Genomic DNA, 23608 nt, shown 5'->3' with positions numbered 1-23608 from the left:
AACTGTTATACAAACTGTTATACAAAACTCATAAAACTTACTCTTAATTTGATGTGTCCCTCGTTCATCATCGAGTTGATTGATAAGCTTGGCAAATTTTGCCTGCCGATGATACATAACTGGTTCTTCATTTTCTTCAGCTTCAGTCGGTTCATGTTTTATGTCTTCTTCATTGACTCCAGGAATTATATCTTCAACTATCGCCACTGTTGCCATTGTACTGACTTCTTCTTCGTCAACACTAGCCTCTTCCTTTAAAACCAAGCCACTTTTGTCAACAAAATTCATTTGCCTCTGCTCTCTGCCCATTCGATCAGGCTCAAATGGATCATTCTCGACGGCAGCTGCGACTCCCCCTTTGCCAGGAACTGTGAAACTAGCTCTAACAGTTTGCATTCCTGACTGAAAACTACAAACGACTACAAATCTCCTTGTACTATGAGTAAAAATGCCTAAATTCTCTTGAACTGTTATAAAAGTTTCCACCGTATTGGTTTCTGGCTTGACTAAGCTTCCGCACATTTTGTGATCAATCCTCATCACATATTTGTCTGTGGGTGCCTTTGGATTCCCTCTGACTCCACAATTTCCACCATCGACCGCTATCTTTCCACCAAAATACGGTCCAGTTTCAACTTCAATTTCGGATGCATGTGGAAGGCATTTAGTAGCTTGGGCTGAAACTGTTGACAAAATAAGATTATTTGAATGGAGACCTACTGGAAAAATAAAAACTTACAGCCTTTAGTTGGAATAATAATAGATTGTCCCTGAAATAGGTCATTTTCGACTTCATTGTCCAACAATTCCGATCTGCCACTGATCTTTAGATTTTTCTTCTTTAATTGCGGTTTAATGTGGAAGCTATACTTGGTAGCCATTCGAAGATTATCAACTCTAGCAGTGTAATGCATAATGGGTCTGCAATTAAGGTCAATCAACAAAACTCATTTAAAATTCATGTCACTTCCGAGTTGTGTTCTATATACTCACTCATTTTCTTTGTCCAATTCTAATTTTTTATCTTCAATGACTTTTGAACGACATCGATGAGGTCCGAATGATTGCATCTCACAGTAAAATATTTGAAAAGTTTTTGGCGGTGGCAATGCATCGGTGTCATTGGTAGTAGCCGGTACAAATTCTACTTCCCACGTAAGGTTGACTGACTTGTAATTTGGTTCTCCGGAAACGGCACGAATTTCTGAAAGAAAAAAAAAAAGAAAAAAACGTAAGAACAAAGAAAAAAGACCGCAATTATTATTATTATGAGGTTTTGTTCAAGAGTTGAATTAAATTATGCAAAGTCTTTAAGTCTTTATTTGGGAAGGAAACAAGTATGAGTGTGCATTTGCATATCATGAAGGGGAATTAATTGGGTCAGTTGCATTGAGTAAACCTTCTTCGACATATCCCATCTCTATTCCCATTAGAGTGTATACAAAGTCATTAAGCTGCCCAGCTGCTGGTGTTCGATTCCACCTGGAGCTGGAGGATCGTTAAGATCAATTGAATTCAATTGAAAGAACATATTGCCAGTACAAATTGTGTCTGTTGAAGAGTGTGTGTAGAAATGTGGAACCCTTCTGAGAGAGCGCCATGTCTGCGTTAAGGCATTAGGATTTAAAAAAAGACGGTGGCGGTGGAAGAGATTTGTGTGTGTTTTTTTTATTTTGGTTTCGCGTGAGTGTGTCTTGTTTTGAATGAAATAAGGAAAACAAAAAAAAAAAATAAAACGAAAGAATCTTGATGTGCTCTGAACGAGAGGGTTATTTTACGAGCTCTTCATTTTGTATTTTATGGGTAAAGATGTGTCACTGGAAAAAATGTAAATCACTTACTGGTTCCAGTATACAAGATACCTACAATTTCTGCTAAACGAGTAGTCGTAAAATTAAGTTTTAAATGATCATCCATTTAGATTGCATTACAAATTGTTGCTTTGCAAACTAGAAATAATAATCAAACAATAAAAAAAAACATTAGGGAATGTGACGTTGGAAGAGTAGTTTTGAGGGGAATGTCCTTTTAACGTAGTGTTTATTACCTACTTGGAAATAGTTGTTTATTATTTGTACTGGATTTAAATGTAAAGTTTATGTTAAGGTTTTGAATGCATGTAAATACGTTAGGGTGTTTTTTTTTTTTTTGAAATTTTCGTTTTTGAAGTGATTTGATTGTTTGAAATGTTTTTCTTTTTGTGATTTAATGGGGGAAATAGAGAAATAAAGACACAATATTAAAAGCCGTATCGTAAGTTTCACGTTTACATTACTCCACTCCACCCTACAAATTTTTTTTTTTACTTTTCTCCTCCATTGTGAGTTAAATGCATAAGTTTGTTAACGTTGGGAATACTCCCCGTATTTTCCCATCGGGCGAAACGTCCAATAGCTTTCAAAATTCCGGGCAAGCAAAAAATGTTCGTGTTGAAAAATTTCCAAGTGATCATTTCAGTACTTTTTTAAATATTTATCCGGAAAATTGTATTTGAATTTTTGCCTATTGAGAATTTCGGGCGAAAAATTGTTCGCCTTTTTTTCATGTGAAATACAAGTAAATTATCAAGTTTTTGGTTGCAAAATCAAATCAATTTAGGGTAATTCTAAATTCCTGGCAAACAAAAATATTTTGAATGAACGTTTTTTGATATGAAACTCACAATAAGAATGAACATGAATTTAAGTTCAATAATTAAAAAAAATAGGCACTTGATTTTCAGAAGGTGAGTTTGATATGCGAAGTGTGAAATAGGTTTGCATTATAGTGAATTGCATTTGCAAAAATACTAATTTAATTTGCAAAGCAAAATTTGCATGAAGCAAATGAAGAAAAGTGTATGTAACTAAATAAATTTGTGCTACTTGATATTCTCGTGTCAGTGGATAACGGACTGGTTTAAGTAGTGTCAAGCTTTCTTCTAAAAAGAACCAAAAAAATCAAATTAAGAACATTCCCAAATTTAGCAAAAAGTAGCTGTACCTATTTATTTTAGGTATACCTACGTTCTAAGCAATTACGAAGTAAAAACCAGGCCAGAAAAACCCACCCTTATCTTTTCAAATTCTTTGCTCGGCGATTTTTTCTCCTTTTGTAACCTATTGAACAATTTCTGCTCTAGTGACCGTCTTATAGTTCCTAAGACCTCTATTTAAATAAGTAATCATAATAGTCCATAAAAATACAATTCACATCAATCAACGAGGCATGGATCACTCGGGCGTATACGTAATTTTTTGTTTAAAATTATTTTTTGATTTCGAAAGTCCACCATATACAGGGTGTCCCACAGTCACCGCCCCAAACGAAAACCATGGATTCCTGAGGTCATTTTAAGTCGAAAAACTTAAGAGGTAATTTTCTCGTTTTCGTCCCGTTTTCGAGTTACCACGGTTTTTATGATTTTTGTTCCCTTTTCCCTTATCTAGCTTTATCTTTGCCAAACTACGTTTGATTTGAAAAATTTTTTTTACAACCAATCAAGAATTTATTACAGTTTTAGTTTGTCTCAAAACTTTTTTTTCTGCGGACAACCGTTTCTCCACAATTTTGCATCAAACACAATTTTCTTCGTTTTTTAAGTTGTTTTTTACACTTTCATATCATTTAAGTCAAAAAAACACGTTAATGAGTATTAATTTTTTGTGCTTTTTATTAAAGCCCAGTTTATTTTCATAAAAAAAATAAGTTTTATTTCATAAAAAAGGCTACTGAAAGTAATTAAAAAAAAATAAACAAACTGAGTGAATTAAAAAAAAATAATTTTTAAATAAAAAATTAGTTTAAATGAATTAAAAACTTTTTCTGAGCTATTGTGGTTAAGAAAAGAACAAATAAATAAAGCTCAGAAAAAGTTTTAATTCATTTAAATAAATTTTGTATTTAAAAATTATTTTTTTTTTTAATTCACTCAGTTTGTTTATTTTTTTTAATTAATTTCAGCAGCCTTTTTTATGAAATAAAACTTATTTTTTTTATGAAAATAAACTGGGCTTTAATAAAAAGCACAAAAAATTAATACTCATTAACGTGTTTTTTTGACTTAAATGATATGAAAGTGTAAAAAACAACTTAAAAAACGAAGAAAATTGTGTTTGATGCAAAATTGTGGAGAAACGGTTGTCCGCAGAAAAAAAAGTTTTGAGACAAACTAAAACTGTAATAAATTCTTGATTGGTTGTAAAAAAAATTTTTCAAATCAAACGTAGTTTGGCAAAGATAAAGCTAGATAAGGGAAAAGGGAACAAAAATCATAAAAACCGTGGTAACTCGAAAACGGGACGAAAACGAGAAAATTACCTCTTAAGTTTTTCGACTTAAAATGACCTCAGGAATCCATGGTTTTCGTTTGGGGCGGTGACTGTGGGACACCCTGTATAATAGGTATATTTCGGTGCAGGAATTTTCTGCGTCTTCTTGGTCGATTTCAAAAAAATACAATCACCAATCAAACAATTCTTGATCGATTTGATCTTCACAACATTTTTAAAAGAGAAACATAGCTATATGCGTGTCCATAAGATTGAGGCGTTCCAGCTTAGGCAAAATGATAGAGCATCAGCTTTCAGCTCTTATATTTAGAATGGGCACGTTCAGAAAACATTAGGGACTTAATATTAAGTCAACGTCATTTTCTGAACGGAGATTTAGGTAGAGGAGGTAATCGATTTCGGGAGATATTTCTTCCCTAACTTTCCAGTCAACTTTCCAATAAAATTTCTTAAATTGGAAGAATTTTTTTTCAGTTAACCATTCAAAGAACGCGAAACATGAATAAATACATATTTCGTACATAACTTTTCTGAACCTGCCCGTTAACTATGTCTAATCCCATATTAATCCAGTCAACTAAGGGTTTAACCTCGGAATGAATGTTAGTAGAAATTTTTTTTGCTCAATATCTTCCTTTTGCCATTCTATAACATATCTCAAAAGTCTAGAAAAATCTCATGTCCGCTTGTCGCGATTTCAAGGTCAAATCGCGAAATGGAGATTTTCAAAATTAGCAAAAATAGGCTATGGTATTATATACACATATCATACATGGTTTCAAAGTATTTTTTAATGGTGATTCCAAAAAATCTAAAATCAAGGCAATCTGACGTCTCTGAAAAAAGTTATACCTGTTTTTCATCTTTCAAGTTTCAACCCATATTATTATAACAGTTGCTAACTTACTACCGAAAAACCCTTAAAAGTAATGGTAGCGGAATCATATTTTGCATGAGGGTTTTCATATCCATTATCATTAAGAATCAAAACAATGCAATGCAAAAAAACATTTATATCTATGACAAAATGGTATTTTTTGAGAAAAGGGGAAATTTTGGGATGTGCACTAAAAAACATCCTGGTACAATCTTGGAATTAGTGCTAATAGGCTAATTTTTTTGTTTCTATCTTTGTTTGGATATCTATAACTTATGTCAAAAATCTAAAAAAATCTCATGTCCGCAAGTTCTAATTTTCCAGGTTAAACTAAGTTAGGTGCAGATTTAAAAAAAATAAAAAGAAAACTTTAGATTCTTATATGTATACCAACATAACCCATATCATTTCAAGGTATTTTTTAATGCTGATTCCAACAAAACCCACAAACAAATCAATATGACCATCCCTGAAAAGTAATGTACCTTATTCATGTTGATCTGACACAAAATTTCTGAAGAGTAGTTTTTCAATTTTTTCAAATCTGCACCTTATCTTCAAACCAAGAAAATTAGAACTTGCGGACATGAGATTTTTTTAAATTTTTGAGGGTAGTTAAAGAATATCCAAACAAAGATTAAAATGAAAAAATTAGCCTATTAGCATTTATTCCTAAGATGAACAAGAATCTTTTTTAGTACATATCCTGAAATTTCCCCCTCCATCAAAAAATACCATTATTTCGTAGGTATATATATTTTTTGTAATGGATTGTTTTGATTTTTAATAATGATGGATTCTTAAATCTTCATGCAAAATTTGGTTCATCTACCATAACTTTTAAGGGTTTTTCGGCAGTAAGTTTGCAACTGTTATAATAATATGAGTTGACAGATGAAAAACAGGTATAACTTTTTTCATAGACGTCAAATTGTCTTGATTTTAGATTTTTTGGAATCAGCATTAAAAAATACCTTGAAATCATGTATCATATGTATATATAATACCATAGCCAATTTTTGCTAATTTTGAAAATCTCCATTTCGCGATTTGACCTTGAAATCGCGACAAGCGGACTTGAGATTTGTCTAGACTTTTGAGATATGTTATAGATTGGCAAAAGGAAGATATTGAGCAAAAAAAATTTCTACTAACATTCATTACGAGATTTACCCCTTTTTTCTCCTTATTTTACTGTATTATATGTGTAGAATTTCCTTAACGTGCCAAATGTGTACTGACCGACAGTTTGACTTCTTGTAAACTGCAAAATCCTAAAATTTCATCAAATCTAACTGGAACCGTCCATTCTAAAAGGTCTTAAAATAATAGTCTAGATCAAGTTAAACGTTTCTCATTTAAAACTATTCAATTCTTTATCGTTTATGTTTCTTTATCTTCCCTATTCCAACAAACAAAGAAAATTTTATTTCAAAATATAGGGTATAATGAAATTATTATGGATTTATTGAACTAACAAAATTATCTCTTAGCCACACCACACTCACCAAATAACTACTCCTCAACCTTGCTGTCCATTTCACTTAACAACTCTATCATTACAAACCTACGACTTTTTAAACGAACAAATCCCCCATTCCAATTGAATCGTGTAACAAATCAAAATTGCGCTCTTAAATTAAATCAAAGTATGAAGCTATTTCGCTTTGGATACGGATTCCGGATGGTTGGAATCGGGATCGGGACTCGGGAGGCGTATGGCTAATGGCTAGATAAATTGATTTTAAGTGGTCTCACAAGATGCTGTTTTGGTGTGGCTTTGAATCGGACCATGCGGATGTTTGCTTGGGTTTAAACGGGGCTATTACGGTCTAAGACTTTCTAATGTTTCAATTATTTGGCGCAAGGGTCAAAAGAGTATAGCATTGTCGGAATTTATAAAACAGACTTGCATAGCTACATCAACTATCAAGCTCAAATTAGATCTTCTATTTCCATTTCAATCACTTTGAGTATCTTGAGATTTTCCAGGCTTATGAATTATTTAAGACTTTCAAAAGGAACTTCCTACAATTCTGATGAGTCGGCTTGTAGAATTAATAACAGACTGCGCTCAGTACGAGCTGTTTTAATTGCGCACAACATTAAGCGGTTGTTAAAATTTATTTTAATTTGTAACTCCCGCTTGGAGCGACATTTTGACAAGACATTTTATAGTTTTGCTTTGCTTTGCAAGATCGCGCGCAATGTTCGCACGGAAAGAAGGTGTCTCTTCTACACGAGCAACGAGCATGTTGCGGTCTAGTTACTTTGGTAATAACTCACGAGTGTCATCATTACATATGCGGTTGTGTGTAAAGATTTGGTAGAATAAGAAGATCGGAGCACACAAATTCATGGGGCTCATTTTGAATGCGAAGTGCGCATTGTCATGAGAGTTAATCTATTGACGCGCTATTAAATTTAATGCCATTCAAGAACTTTTCAACAGATTTTAATGACAAAGAACAGTTTTTTAGTTGAGTTTCGAGTGGATGTTATGTGATCGCAGAGTGATGTGCATTTATGATTATGTGAGCATTTTGGGCAAGTGATCTAATTTTTGTTTGGTATGAAAAGTTTATAGTTGATGCACGTTTTATTCATCACTTTAGGTAAATTTTTTAATTCAATGATCAAATCTGGTTAAATAATTTAAAGAATTTGAATATGCATTTAGGACGAGTTAACATATGTGTGGAGAACTTTTTAAAATACAAAAAAAAAATGCTTGGAAGTAATAACCGGTCACGTTTTCAAAAATAATTTGATACAAGTTCACTTTGTAGTAAATAATTTGAACTTCATTTATTCGTTTATTTTTCATGAAGAGCTCATGAAGAACTAAGGCTCAGTGACTCATACCTCTTAATCATTCCTGTATTTGGTTATTTGTTTGCAAGAATCGAAATGTCCTTCGCAAAGGCTTGTAACAATGAAAGAGGTCGTAGGTGCACAAAAACAAAGAAATAAATGTTTTGGAAAGTCAAGGTTAGGCTTTCCATACTATTCCAGCCAGTTTTACCACAATTCTTCTGAAAAGAGGCTCCTGAGCGCTCGCGTAACCACTGCGTAACCTTTTCTAGTTATTTTTGCTACGGGTCTCTTCCATTTCTCCAGCCAGCCCAAAAGAAAGGCGAATCTTCTTCACTCCATAGTTACTGACCGATTGTAAGTCCACAATTCCCTTTTTACAAAATTTTAGAATCGCTGATCAACTGTCAGCCGATGAAAGGCGAGAAGGCCCACCGGTAATCTGATGGTATCTCATAGAATATAAATATATTTCTTATTTATGATACTCATAAGGAACCTTGTACCGAGACCCTGTTTCACGTTTTCAGTTGAGCAATACTTGAATGTTAGCGTATACAGCAAATAAAAGGTTCCGGCATTCAGTTCAGAATGGCACCGAATGACCACTGAAAGCTCTAAATAAAATTTAAGGACGGTTTTTTAGTTTTTCGCTGTAGAAATTGTAACTATTTTCACGATGATCGCTACCAAGTAACATTTTTCAAAATAATTTGCTGGTTTTCTTTTTTATTGGTTTAAGAAAGGCGTACAACTATGTCTTTTCCTTCCATTTATCCAACGGGCAAAGATTGTAGTACATTTATCATATATCAAACCCCGATAGAAAAAACTTGTTAGCCTCCAAAGATAAATCTCGAATATGTTTGCTTAATTATCCATAAAATTACATGTTATTAAAAGAAAAGCAATATTTTTATCTGCGATAGCCATAAGCCCCTACTTAACAATGTTCGACAAACAATATGAATGTCTTGGAACATATCGAAAACCATAAGTTTGCACTCTCAGCTAAATTTATCACCAATCAAATAGCTTATAAGCAATTTAAACACATAACCATTAGTTAAGAGAAAATAAATAATCAGATTGAATGTAATACCTAACTCCATGATTTTAGTTGAATTTGATCATCACCATTTAGCTTGAGGTATAAGCTAGAGATATACTCCGAGGCTCTTTCTAGGTTGTTTTTTTGTTATGTCGATCATTTAGATTAATACTGACACTATAATTACCAGCAAAATATGTCTTCAATAACACATCTAATATCGCAGTTGCCTTAACAAGAGACGACAACGCCCTCTAGGCGTGGACTTTTGGCAGAACATAGTCTATGTCTCCATAAACGAACCTGAAACCAACTTCTTGTTCTTATATACGTTTATGCACACAAAAAAAACAAAACCTAACATCTTCCAGCTTCTGGCAATCTTTATTGTGAGTGGTTTTCACGAACATTACGCAATAAACCTTCACAGAGAGTGCACCATCACACACACTCGCACAAACCACCTGCAACCTGCAATACACACTGGTTTGAAACTGGCTAAAAATCCGACAGCAAGCGATTGGCCCCTGTGGGATTCCTCTCCTTTAAAGCTTCACTCGAGTACCGGTTTTGTGTGGTAGAACCAATTTATCGTTAGTGGGACGCGTGCCGGTTGTATAGTAGTTACCATACCTACACCAGGAGGCTCTTGAAATAATAATTCGCTTGGTGGAAAAAACTTTCTTGTTTAATTGCTCCCACATGACATACTATATACGGCCATAATAGCTTAGATGCTCCACTGACTCACGACGACCTTACCAGCATTATTCCATGAACTTCAAACTCTAACCGCTTAATCACACGCGGAATGTATATGCGCGCATCTTTTCATCATCCAACTAATGACGTGCGCGGTTCGGTTTCGACTCTATGCAATGCTGTTAAACAGAAAGACAGAACACGCTATCCAAAGCAATTATATGGCTTTTGCAAGCTAATTTTCCCCGAAACAGTTAACCGTCTTCTTCTTCTTAGTCGTCTTTGTCGAAGTCATCATTGCCAGGCGAAATGTTCTCACACACACACATAAGAAAGCCTGCGGAGATAGATGATGACAAAATACCGAATTCAAAAAATTTTATATATGTATGGTGATTATGTCGCCAGTGTTAAGGTTGTTAACGAGCTGTGTGCAACATCATCGTACTTCGTCAATATGGTGGCGTCGAGACGCGATGTTAGACTTATCGTGCAAAACCCCATAGAATTATCTTGGCCGAATTTGATGCCCAGCGGTATATCCAATTTTGTTGATTAAGTTATTTGCAAAACTTCAAAATCCCCAGCTTACAACTCTCGACTCAACTCGCGGTATAAGGTCGGAATGATGATGCTGAAGCTATATAGGATGGTGAAGTTGTAACAAAACAAAAAGACGAGCTCCACAAGTATATACAATTGAGTTGACTTCAAAATACAAATCAGGAAGAGACAACGTTTTTGCTGTATGTCTGTACAATGTACTTATGTTTGTTGGTTTTTTTTGTTTTTATGCGATGTTGGTGATGATGATGATGAAGATAATTATGTTGTTGAAGCTGACTGAGAGTTCTATAGACTTTTTTGTAATGATGATGACGATGATGCAGGAATATATCTCCGTTCATTTGTCTGTCTGCCTGTCAACGAAACTTGAAAATTTTAGCCGGTACGAAGGGGTGCAGTCATTTTGGCTAAGAGAAATAATATGTACAGTGGGGATAGAGAGTAAAATCACATTCTTGATTTCGCGTCCGTAGATTTGCCAGGTTCGCCTGTTGGTTTTCCGGTTTTTTTTCGTTAATTTGACAAGTTCGCTTGTTGACTTACCGAATTCGTCCGTTGATTTGCAAGATCCACCTGTTCATTTTTTTTCAATGCTTTTTCACCCTGTTATAATTCACACATAGTTTGATGAAAAATTCGAAGTTTATTGCCCTGCATATTTATTTACAGTGTCGTTCTTCAGTGAAATATGGTTGTTTGCAAGTTCTACCATAAAGGTATGGCCAATTGCAATTTTAAATGTCGAGATGGAGAATGGAGTGCTTCTAATAACACTGGTTTACAGCCAAAATGGACACTGAGTCCCACTATTTTTTTCTTACGTACTTTGACCTCAGGGACTCGGAAATCATTTAAAAATAAAATGCACGACTGGGTCGCACGAACTTGCTCTTAGAGTTAAAGTTGCTTAAATTTTTAAGACTTTTTATATAGAAATTTGGAAAAAAAAAATAAAATTCGTTTAAAAAAAAAAATAAAATAAAATCTAAAGTTAAATTGCCCTCCAAAACAAGTATGCAGTTTTAATTGATATATTAAGATGCATTTTTAGAAAAAAAATTTTCAAAATCGTTAGAGCCGTTTTTTAAAAAACTAATTTTTTATAAATAATTTTTTGGAAAAAAAGTTTAAAAATAGAATTGGTACGCCATTCTGTAGAAATCACTAATCAACATCTAAAAATTTCCAAAAAATTCAATGTCCCGTTTTCGAAAATTTGATTTTTCAAAAAAAAAATTTCAAAATTTTTTTAAAAATCCAAAAATAATTTTTTTCAAAATTTTGTTTTTGGCTTATATTTAAATTATACAAATGCTTCTTCACAAAAAGTGTCGTTGAAATCGATTAAGTAGCTTAGGAAATAATCGAATTTGAAAAAAACGGTTCTATGGCAGGTACCGTTAATAATGATTTTCAAAAAAAAATTTTTTCATTGAAAGATAGACCTTAGCTTAAAACTAACATTTAATTTTTTTAAACAAAATCGTTGGAGCCGTTTTCGAGATATTTCAATTTTACTAAAATCGGTATATGACAAGTACCGTTATTTTTGGTCCAAAAAAATTAATTCCAAAAACCCCTCTGGAAAGTCGCCAAATAACGCTATATACCAAGTTTGACATTAATCGGTCCATTCGTTTAGGCTGTAGCTCCTTATACAGACAGACAGACAGACAGACTGACAGACAGACAGACAGACAGACGGACTTCCGGGACCCACTTTTTTGGCATTGTCTACCATCGTAATGTCATGGAAAAATGTTATCTCAACTTTTTTTTTTTGTACGAATGCATAACTTGATATATAGTACCTATATCGCAAGTAAAAAAATTAGGTACGATGGGTTACGTTTTCGAGATATGATTTTTCAAAGTTTTTTTGTCGTTGTTTTTTCCAGCCTACTTAGTATTCGGGCTATATCTTGAGTAATGTATCCTTAAAAAAAGAATTAAAATTGAAATATTGTAAAAAACTTAAGAAAAACTATTCATTAAAAAGAAAAAAACGAAATTTTTGATGATTTTACTAAATGGGCTATTTATATCATTTGAGCATTTATTGATATTGAAAGGAGAAAAAAGATACTTTATCTATGAAAACAATGTCCACAAAAATTGAATACGGCTAAAATTGGATAACATATGAACTTTTGAAACCACTTTTCTTTAACACATTTTAGAACAACAACAAAAAAACTTTGAAAAATCATATCTCGAAAACCTATCCACATATATTTTTTTAGATAAGATTTTCGAGTTTTCTCTGGGCTCAAATCTATACGAAAAGTATAGGTAACGGCCCTTGGTGTCCAAAAATTTTTATTTTTTCGTAAACTAGTGTAATTAGCACCTGGTTTCCAATAGATCAGATTTTACCTGGCAAAGGATTTCAAACGAAACATTCACCAGTTTTTTTTTTAAGTTTTAAGCGGTCAACCTCTTAGAACCTCATATCCTTACTTTCGAATGATCAGTACACGATCGCTAACCATCAAGGGATCGGATTACGAACATTTGTTACTAAACGTGCAAGTTAAAAAAAAAAAGTTCCACATACGCCACATTGACCCATACCAATTTTATTTTATACAATTGAGAGTTTAGGTGAAAATTATGCTTCGGACCTTTAGGATGAATGAAGTCCGACGTTTACCAAAAGGAGGTAAATTAAACAAAAATCCAGTGACACCGGTTTGGATCTTTTATTGTATCTTCAAACTCAAACTTTTGAAGTCTACTGTCCCGTCTGTGTGTCTCAAAAAATATTCGACCACAACATGTGTTTTATTTTCTTGTAAACAGCACAGAGTTTGGGTCTAATTGCAGTGAGCTTTTGGCCTCTTGATACACGACTGCCAATTATATTATACACATGTTGGCATATGTTGGTTTGTTTCACACATGCATCTCGGGTCTTATGCAACCGCAAGAAACTCTTACCCAGCTTGCCGATGAAGATGCGTTCACGGACCAATGACCGACGACGCAACGTTGTGGTTTTTGTCCATTAACAAACTAACTTAGAAGTCTATAACCCTGATCTTGTCAATTTTTTTGTTCAAATTAAAATCCATAAAAAGTCGTCTTATCTAAATATGTCAACTTTATGAGAGGTGCCTACATCTTGAGGGCATTTTTTATAGAAATTTCCATTTCAAAAATATCTTCCATCAGCAGCAGCTTGTGAAAAGGTTCTTTTGGTTACATTTCGAGTTAGACTTATAGCATATTGCAATGCAATCAATCAGTGGCAGCACGATTTTCGTGGTCTCTACATTGCATTTGGAATGTTTCGCCTCGTTTTGTTATAACAAACATCTGCGCCACTACTCTCTCACTCTCTCAACTACCGCCAAACCGCTGTGTTATGCTCTGCTCATGCTGTAAGCATGGTATGCATGCGATGTTCATCTAGATAAACTCTGACTTTGTTCTACTTTAGGGAATCAAAACAGTGTGTTCCCGCTAACAAGCAGCTGAAAGAGTATACAGTGCAGAAGAAATAAAACCAAAAGAATTGTAAAAAAAAAACTTTGTTTAACATTTAACTTTTGTTGTGTTATTCAAATCGCGTCCAAAAGTTCGTGATTATCACGGATATTGTTGTTACAAGCAAACAGCGGCTTACTCTTGCTTGAAGGTTTTCACTCGCAATATTGAGGGAGCGAATGAGGGTGAAAGCATTTATTTGAATATGGAACTGGGATTTTTTTTTTTAATAAAACAGGAATACAAAACGGTGCTCTAGTTGCATGACATATTTTCATGGACGGATTTATTTGGGGCCTTCCAAGAGCGCTAATAAAACATTTTATTGAGGCGGAAAGCTTCATAACATCAATAAGAATAATGTTTGGGACATAATGTCGAAATTCTAAATTCACAAAAAATAGAATCCTGAAAACCCGGAACAACGAAAACCCAGAATTCCGAAAGCATAAAATCTCGAAAACCTAAAAATCCTAAAATCCAAAGAATTTAATATGCATATCAATTTTTTAAATATTCTTCCAACACGGCAATCACACTAACTTTAACCTATAATATAAATCCGACCATGCACTATCATCAAATCCATTTGGAAACACCCATCTGATATTTGTATAAGCGAATACAAAAATACCATCGTTAACTGAGTCTGAGGATTATCATATTAACTTAACAAAACGAAGTTTCATTTGCATTAGAACTGCTACATTCTGGATGGGTTTTCCTTAAGGTTATTTTCAGACATCCTACTTTACATTATATCGTGACTTAGCGGGTGAAGTTGTATTGATGAATGGGTAGCTTGTTTGATGTAGTATGATTACAATTGAAATAAACGATCAATCTATGATCGGGGGCAATTTGAATTGAGTGTTATAGTATTTATTTTTTATTTATGACAATGGTTTATTGTCAAATACTCAAGCCTTTTTTTATATTCAGACTCTCATAAATACTTGTGATGGTTCTGAAGTCAGTTAAAAAAAAAATTCCATGAGAAAGAAACCAAAAAAGTTCGAAAAATCTGTTTTTTCCTTGTTATTGTTTTATTTTACTATGTATACATAAATATTGCTTTGGTTGGTTATTCGATTTTCTAAATCGATCGATTTATCAATTTTTGTTTTATTTTGTTCACTCTTGTAAAATGTAACTGTAATATGGTGGAAGTTTCAAAGCGAAAAAAATAGATTAACAAAAAAGTTACGTATACGCAAGAGTGCATTCATTTATGCAGCTCTTTAACACCTTAAACCTTTGTTAAACTGGTAGTAGATTCTGTAGACTACCTCTTCTGTTGAAGGAAGGTGAAAAAAGATGTAATTACCTACTGGCGGAAGCTGTTTCAAACTTTTTTTACATTTATCCCCCTCGTGACATGAGCTTTTAAACTAAAAAGACTATACTTCAGAAGTAGATAGACTACTAATATTTCAAAAAATGAATAACTTTTGAACTGCTTTATTTCTAGACCTGTCAAACCTGCAGATCTTTGGTAGTATCGCTCTATCTGTCATAATATTTTTATTTTTCTTTATTACTTTTATCTTACATTTTTAATCTTTTCTTTTATTTAATAATTCTAATATTTCTAATAATATTAAATTGTTTATAAAGTAATCCTTTCATTTTCAAAAGAATCACAAGAAATCCAATCCACTAACTATCTATCAGATTGGTCACTTTTTTCATTGTCTATTGTCTTTAAAAGTAAAATTAAATTTTCTTATTCATAAAGAAAGTTTTGCAAAAAAAAAGCTTTACTTTCATGATGTAATATTTTTCTACAATTTCATTTATACATCCAACAAAGACTGTGCGTTATGAAAACAAAAGAATATTGTAATATGAAGCTACAAGACTTTCTTTAAATGAAAACTTTTCCATAAAATACGCACAAAAAAACCCTTCATTTCCCTCTTGGAACCCAATCATAGCATCTATTTCGGGATATATAAAAAGCAAACTTTTAATGCTACTGTAAGATACTGTTGCTTTTTTAATGAAAGCAAAAAGGGCTGTCATCTTAAATTACAGATTTGGGCCAGTGAAACGAATCTACCAGATAGATAGAAAACGTTCACAGACACATACAAAGAAACACATGACTATTTTCGGTTGGCTGCTTAGATAGGTCTTATAATTGGCCCAAAAGATTCACAGTCGACACTTCGAATCAACTCCGTGAAACTGTACCCTCATATTAAAAATGAAAAGACGAAACAAAAATCTCGCATTCACTGCACAATCCCTCAACAGCACAAGAGCTCGTGTAATGACATATCCTCTCACTGATATAGAGTAAAACCATTCAAGAGACATGCACATGAAGACAATAATTGTGTCAACACCACGAGTGTCTAGAAGACGCAGCAAAAAATGATGGTCTGAAAAAAAGATGCTGGCTACAACAGAATCTAAAGAACTAGATCAACGACAAACAACCAGAAAAAAAAAATAAAGGAAGACATTATGACGCCATTAGCATTAAGATCTTAACGTGTGCGGTTTCCATTCATTGTGGCTGGATTTTGTGGTCAGAAAGTCAGTAAAAATGGGACATACACAAAAAACAACACTTTTCACTTTTAATCTGTTTTCTCACAATACAAACCAAATGCTTTCCTTCTTTCTGATGTGATTCTCCTAGTTGAATATTGTTTTTCTTAATTATGGTAACAAAAAGTTAATTTTTCTTTTTTTTTTTGTTGGTTTTTATTTTTTTGAGGCAATCTACGTCGCGCATCAAATAGGTCGAGTCGGTCGGTGGTGGTGTTATAATTCTTTGTGCCATGAAAAGAGACAAAATCTATGGCATAAATCAGTGAGATATAAAAATCTGACACAGAAGACAATTAAGTATATAATTTGGGTCGCTTGAAATGATTAATTTCCTGCGAGCAAGTTCGTCGCTCAGCTCTTTTGTTTCACACTCAATTTATTGGGTGTTTTTTTTTTGTTTTCTGTGTTTATATTGAATTACTGATGATTTGTATTGTTCTTCTTTGACCTGGTTAGATGGAAATACATATAGTTCTTTGTTGATTTTTATTGTTCAGGTCATAGAGGTGTAGTCAGTGAGATTTTTTGCAAACTGCTTCTGTTGTTTTTCTTTTTTTGAATAATTCTTTTGACTGCATTGAACAAAATCTATTTTATTACATATTTTAATTCAGTTTGATTTCTTATAAGTTAATAATTTATATAAAAAAGCTTTCTCCTCTGTTTATTGGGTATATTTTTTTGGGGATTAATAATAATTTTAAACAATCAGATAAGTCTGATAACGAAGCATTGTCTTAGAAATTTGAGAAAGTCCTATTAAAGATGGTTTATTTAGGATACTAACAATGACAGAATTAGTTTTATTTACAGTTAAATATTTAAATTTTAAATTAAGATACATTATGCAAAAAGATAATCTTGGGTAGGTAATGACTAACATTAAAGTTCGAAAGTTTTCTTTGTTGTTCCTTTTTATTATTTTTTTTAATTTTTTTTTTTTTTAATTTGCAACAATCACTTCAAATTATAAATATTTTTGTGAAAGAAGTGTTGACGATTTCTCTTGTAATATTTAGTTTACTATTGATGAGATTGCGATGTGTAAAAACGATCGAACTTAGAACCAGATTCCAGTATTTTAAATAGTTTTAGACACAGAGACTGGAGATGATTAACAGAAAATTTAACTGGAAGGAATCATGCAATTCACTTAATCGTATTTTAAACTAACACGTCGCGTCGGTACTGTTTAATTAACCAATTATATATTTGAACCAACTAAGTTCTGATCATTTTCCCTTGTCCATAAGTAAGGGCTTCATAATCCTTGATATTACAGAAACCGTGTCGAGCAAATAGCTTAGGTACTCACTAGGTTCGAAAAAAATCGCATAAAGCTAATCGATATGTCTCTATGTATTCAATAGAAACAGTTATTTTAGTGAACCCAGTCATTAACTTTTATGGAGATGGCGCAAAATTAATTAATGTATGAGCATGATCATATATACACGTCTTCATAACAAAAACGAAAGATCAATTTTCGAATCTTTTCAGGATAATAATGTTAGAATTGCTAGTTTTTTCTTTGAAAGGTGCTTTTTTATTAATTTCCGGCTTTCTCTTTAACGACTTAATGAATGAAATTTTGAAACAAATTAAAGCTTTCCTTTTCCGCCAAATAAATATGGTTGTAATTTGAATAAACAAGAAAACGTTCTTGAAACAAATGAAATACAAAACACTTGTTTCTATTCAAAGATTTAAATAAAAGAAAACAACCGTTCTAAGTTTATCTTAACACATCGATCTTTTCTTAAAAAAAAACACACATAAAATTCCTGTTTCCTATTTCAAACTTTCATCCCATACATAAATCTTTGGGCCAAGTGAATAGCATATCAGTGTGCGACATAATTAATGGACAATTTCCTGATGTCATATTTTTTTCGATTCAAATTGAATCTTCTTCTTATAACACCACGACAAGGGCGTTAGTTTTATATATAAAAGACAAAACCCACCTAATGCCTTGCAATGGCTAGAGTCTAGAGAGCTTTGTAGTATAACCAGAAAGACATCTTTGCATATCACGCACTCTAATTTTATTTTCTCTCATCTACCCATCTCTGTACTGTTGCATAGTACATGGATCGCAGATGAAACCATATCAGTAGGCCAAGTTATAAGATAGATACGAGATTTGCATATGAAATTATACAAGAGCCTGGATACGTGGACCAGGCCATCACATTGTAAAGTCCCGTTTTGTTTTTGTTGTTATTGCTGTATATTTATATTATTTTTTATTTGCCTTTAAAGATAACCACAAGGTTATGAAAGAAATGCATTCAGTTGACATGGATTTGGCCTTTTAGCTTCTTACCACTTTTGCCAAAAGAAAAACCTACACAAAGAACACGCTGACTATGGCTTTAAGGAAAACAAACTTGTTCTTGTTTAAAGCGAACGCGCATTAGAATCGTCATAAAGCTCTCTTTTTTTGTTGTCTTTTTGTATAGTTGTTAACACAGCTGATGGTCATCTTCATGGCCGCATCGTCATAAAAACCGGTACTACATTGCACATGCACATTCGCTGGATCTTCGGTGGGCGCGATGTATTTGAAATAAAACGAAACTTAGCCAGAACCATCTCACCACCACCACCGGCATCGAGAGTGCCACTTTTGTGTTTTTATAATTTGTTGCCTCGCCGGAGATTCTTGTAGTATGTTCCACTCTCTTTTTTTTTTTTGTAAAAGTGACTGGCGATGTGTTTTTTTCGGAGAATCTCACTTTGAAGCTCTAATTATAACGTGTTCACGTTCAGTGAACTTGGGTGGATGTATGATTTTATAATACAAACCCCAACTAAGGAATCAGAACCTTTCTGTAAAGGTTATATTTTTGCATACAAAACGAATGTCGCCCAGAGTTTTTAGAGAATGCGAATTCTAAGAGAATACGTGGATAGGAGAAATCCAAAATTTTATATTGTATAATAAATAGAAGATGCAAAAAAGAGGCTAATTTAAAGTAAAAATTGTTTTTCTTCTTTCTATTTCTATCCAAAATTTTGCCAAACTATCCTAGTTAGTAAATCTAGAACTCTTTAAAGTGGTCTTGCAACTCTAAAAAAGAATAAACTCTTTGAAAGTTCAAAGGAGTCACGTTCAATGAACATTTTTAACGCTCTGCTGGTTCAGTTTAGGAGTATTTAATCAAACAAACAAATATTGAAAATTCTTTAAATATGTTCAATGGATGATTCTCAAAGAAGAATTGTGTGAAATGGTATGTGCTAAGATGATGAAAACAGAGGTTACTTAGGTAATTTTTCTATTAACGAAAGTCACCTATAAGGTCATCTTTCTCTAGTTTCTGACCCAAAAGGTTTGTAATCTAGAACTCGTCAAAACCTGAAAATACTTATCTAAAAGTACACCAGCTAGATCTCGTTGTTAAATATTCTCACATATTCTCCCCGTCACATCTAAAAATGGTTACAGAGACACATTGCCTTCTCAGGAGAAAAAAAAGTGGTAACACGAGAAAGAAGCAGAGAGATTAGGAAGTTTTACAAGAAGGCAAAAAGAACATCTTAAGATGCTCAAGGCAATATCTTAGTAGAGTTCCGAGCGATATGCTGAGAATTTAGTGAAATCACTTCCGCCAACTCATCTGCCGTAACCCTGGAACAAAGCATGCTCATAGAATCGGGATTGTCTACTCAATCCTTAAGAAAAGAGACTCTCTGAGCTGCCCCAACTACATATCAACTATAAGATCCACTCTCTGTTCTGTAATGTGAAGGCCTGAAGCCCTTAATCAACAATTTGATAGCTCTACAACAGTTTCGAGGCCGTGTGTGATAAAATCTTGTACCTACAGGATGAAGATTAAGAATTCTCGCTGCTCCGTCAAGGCAGCAACTTTTCAAAAAATGTTAAATTTTGAAGAAAAGCTTTTTATACCAATTTTGTATATTTTTCCTAATTTTGAAAATTTTTTGTTTTACCTTGGTTTATCTAAAACTTAAATGATATTTATCAAAAAAATTTTCAAACAAACAAGAATTCGATTTTGCTCATAAAAAAGTTCAAAGAAGTAAGTCATTTAGACCTGCAGAAATATGGTGTTTTATTTCATCTTGAAAGTTCAAACGCTCACAACAACACAAACGCTCACAAGTATTTTAAACTTCAATAACTAAGCCTCAGTTTAATTTTATCACCCATAGCGGTAAATTTTCTAAAAAAACGTAAAAATGCCTATTTTGATAGCTTTTCTAAATTAATCTAAAAAATAAGAAAACATTTTGTTTAACATAGAAAACTTAATTCCTTTGTAGAGAATTGAATGAATTTTTAAATTTAAATGTGTCCTTGAATATTCTGTACTGTGATCCGTTGTTGAGATATTGATAGTCAAAGTCTGGTTTTTGGTTTAATGACAGATATTGCAGTCTAAAAAAAATCGTAGAAGTTTGAAAGAAAATTAATCTTAAAGCCAAATAAATAGCCTTCCAGAAAAAATTTTTCCACTTTCTTAAGAGAAAAGTTAAAACAAAAAAAAATTGGAAAATTTTGGTTTTTGAATAGTTGCAACGATTTATCTATTTTACCGTTAGAAAAAAAATATTTAAACATTTAATCCTAAAACTAGAAGAATACAACTTTCACATGCTATTTATTTTATCATGATGCGATTATTTTTTACTGAGATACAGCCTATCGAAAATCACTACTAAAAAAAATCACGTTTTTTTTTTGTTCCCTTAATTGTTTGGGCTAGTGTATAAAGTTACCGCTTATATGACAGATTTCTCTGTTATCATTTTTTTAACACTCCTTTGTGGTGAAATAATTTAAAACGATAATATACTCCATCAATGAATTCTTTCTGAAGGATCTGACAACCTTCTGTTAAAAAATAAAACAAAAAAATAGACAACAATGCTTGTTTTGCAAAATTAACAAAGTGGCAACCATACAAACAAAGTGGGGAATAAAAACAAATTAAATAACAAAAAACCCGAGTGAATTCCCCAGGAAGTCGTAAAAAATTAAGAACAATACAATGGCACACACGGATCGTTCCGCAAGACAGAACAAGCAACATTAAGTTGACATCGCATGCGCGCAAGTTCATTCCATGATGGTTGACTTCTCTCCTCGCGATCTCAATGCCTGAGTATATATCCATACCGCCAGCCGCCATCGCCAATCTAAATCCTCGCTGCCGCTGCGCTGCGGCCAAATAAACCTTGGTACTGGAATATTTCCTAATATGACAATTGTAGGCATGTTCCTCTGCGGTCTTTTGCCATGCCATACAATTATTTAGCATTTTTCTTACTTTGCTCTGTGTGCTCTCTCTCTGTGCAATGCTGTCTGGATTGACATGACAATGACTTTCTTGTGCTCGATGGCTCGATCATTCCCAGAGGATTAAACAAACCAACTCGTTGTTGGTATTTCATCTCGCATCTAACAGGCAGTTCCATTTGTACAGACAGCAGCTTTTACAATGCTTTTAGGCGAAGCAAACAACCTGGCGTTGATAGATGTGCGAATGCTTTTGTTTAATACTTTTTTTTGCGATTCCCTTTGGCAGTGTAATTCTTTATGTAATCATCGAGCACAAGGTCTTTCGCATTAACGATGATAGTTTTTTTTTTTTATTTCTTGTGTTTTTTCTGTTTGATATACTTTGCACAAATTGTCCGGATGCTTGAGATATTTGATGGCGAGCCTCGAGTAGAATCGTCTATCATCCCATCATCAATCTTTGTGAGGAGGTTTACCTAAGTGAGGTGTGCGGTATAGTTGCCAAAGTGAAAAATGGCAATTGAAAATGTGGACGATGTTGTTTCTTACAAATCCAAACTTAACACGGAAAATATCTCTTTAAACGAGAAAGAAAAAGAGAATTGTTCGATTTATTTTTCGCTAAATTATAAAATTGTTTACCTACAATCAACTTCTTGTGTTGGATGTGGAATCATCATTTGCACTGTGCAGAAGGGCAGTGCTCTATCTGAAGATCTGGTTTTCTATTTTAGTGTAGACATTCGTGCACGCCACCACTTCTTGCTTGATTATATACTATGTTGTTGAAGAAGCCTGATGAAGAAGACACAAGAGGAAGTCTCATTCAGACCATCATTTATTATTATAAGATGGCGAAAGTGTATCAATAACACGGTATTATGTGTTAAATAGCGATGGTGATTAAGAAATACTTCTATGGAATATGGTCAGCCATTAATTGGAATAATGATTTTTCAATTTAATTTGTTATAAATAATTTTATAATTGCAAATAGGTATGAAAACGAAAACATTGTACAAATATTTTCAAGAAAATACTATGAAAGAGTGTAAGTTAAAAAAAAATTACATATCTCGTTTTGTTTTCTTTAATCATCTAACTTGATTAAAAAACTTTAATAGTTAATAATCAATAATTCAAACCCCTGAAACTGTAAAAAATGCACGAAATAACAAATTTCTTTTCAAACTTTATTTTCGAGTTCGAACGTCAACTCTTTTGTTTGAGTATTTTGTGCAAAATTTCAGATACAATTTTGACTCATTTCAGTTTGTTCAGCTATAAAAACTCAGTTGTTGGCTTCAAAATTAAAAAAAAATTCTTTGGTGTTAGCGCAATTGTTAAACGAAAATGTTTTCAACATAAACCATTTTAGAGTTTCGGAGAAGCAAAACTTTTTTACTATGAGAGGTCAAAAATTTGTATGAAGTACTCGTATGTCAAAGTTCCTACTGATTAGCATTTTATTTGCTAAGCGCCTTAAATTACTCGAGTAATTTGGACAATTCATTTAAGTTAGAACTGTCACAACTTGATGAACCAGCTTGAGGCTTGATATCTAAGTTCTCTGTTCCAAATACATGGCCTTCACCAGTCGAAGTCTCTAATTTCTGAAGTTTCATTTATTTTTGGTAGGTGCGATAGAGTATTGACTGTGGACAAATCCCAAGCCAATTGGCGTCATTAAGAATTGGTTCTTTATGAGACATACAGATTCTCAAAAAATAATATTTAATCCAGTCAGAGGAGTTACTAGAGGGTTAAAGTTAACATTTAAAATTTTCAAAAAAGTAAAATAACTTTGCCTTAAGCAACTTATTTGTAACTGAAACAACTTCAAAACAAAAAAAAAAATATAAATTTATGAGCTGTTTGTAAATTAATAAAAATAATTATTAATTTCAAATTATTTGTAATTAATTTATTTTCACCTTCCATCTTGGCAGCATTTGAATCATGTGGGAAGACTTTAGAAGCGTAAAAATGTTGGAAATACA

The 23608-nt window shown here is 32.9% G+C and overlaps 1 protein-coding gene across 1 annotated transcript in view; it reads right to left on the bottom strand.

The window, feature by feature from the left end:
- The window catches only part of LOC129906518 (uncharacterized), a 35781-nt gene that overhangs the window by 445 nt on the left and 11728 nt on the right, over positions 1-23608 (bottom strand). The window contains exons 2-4 of the mRNA XM_055982297.1: positions 994-1204; positions 740-921; positions 42-683 (exon numbers count right to left, since the gene is read on the bottom strand). Coding sequence (XP_055838272.1) covers positions 42-683; positions 740-921; positions 994-1204 — 1035 coding nt within the window. The remainder of the gene's footprint in view (positions 1-41; positions 684-739; positions 922-993; positions 1205-23608) is intronic.

The sequence above is a fragment of the Episyrphus balteatus genome, chromosome 1 (assembly GCF_945859705.1).
Source record: "Episyrphus balteatus chromosome 1, idEpiBalt1.1, whole genome shotgun sequence".
Taxonomy (NCBI): domain Eukaryota; kingdom Metazoa; phylum Arthropoda; class Insecta; order Diptera; family Syrphidae; genus Episyrphus; species Episyrphus balteatus.
This window is presented reverse-complemented; position numbering and strand designations above follow the sequence as displayed.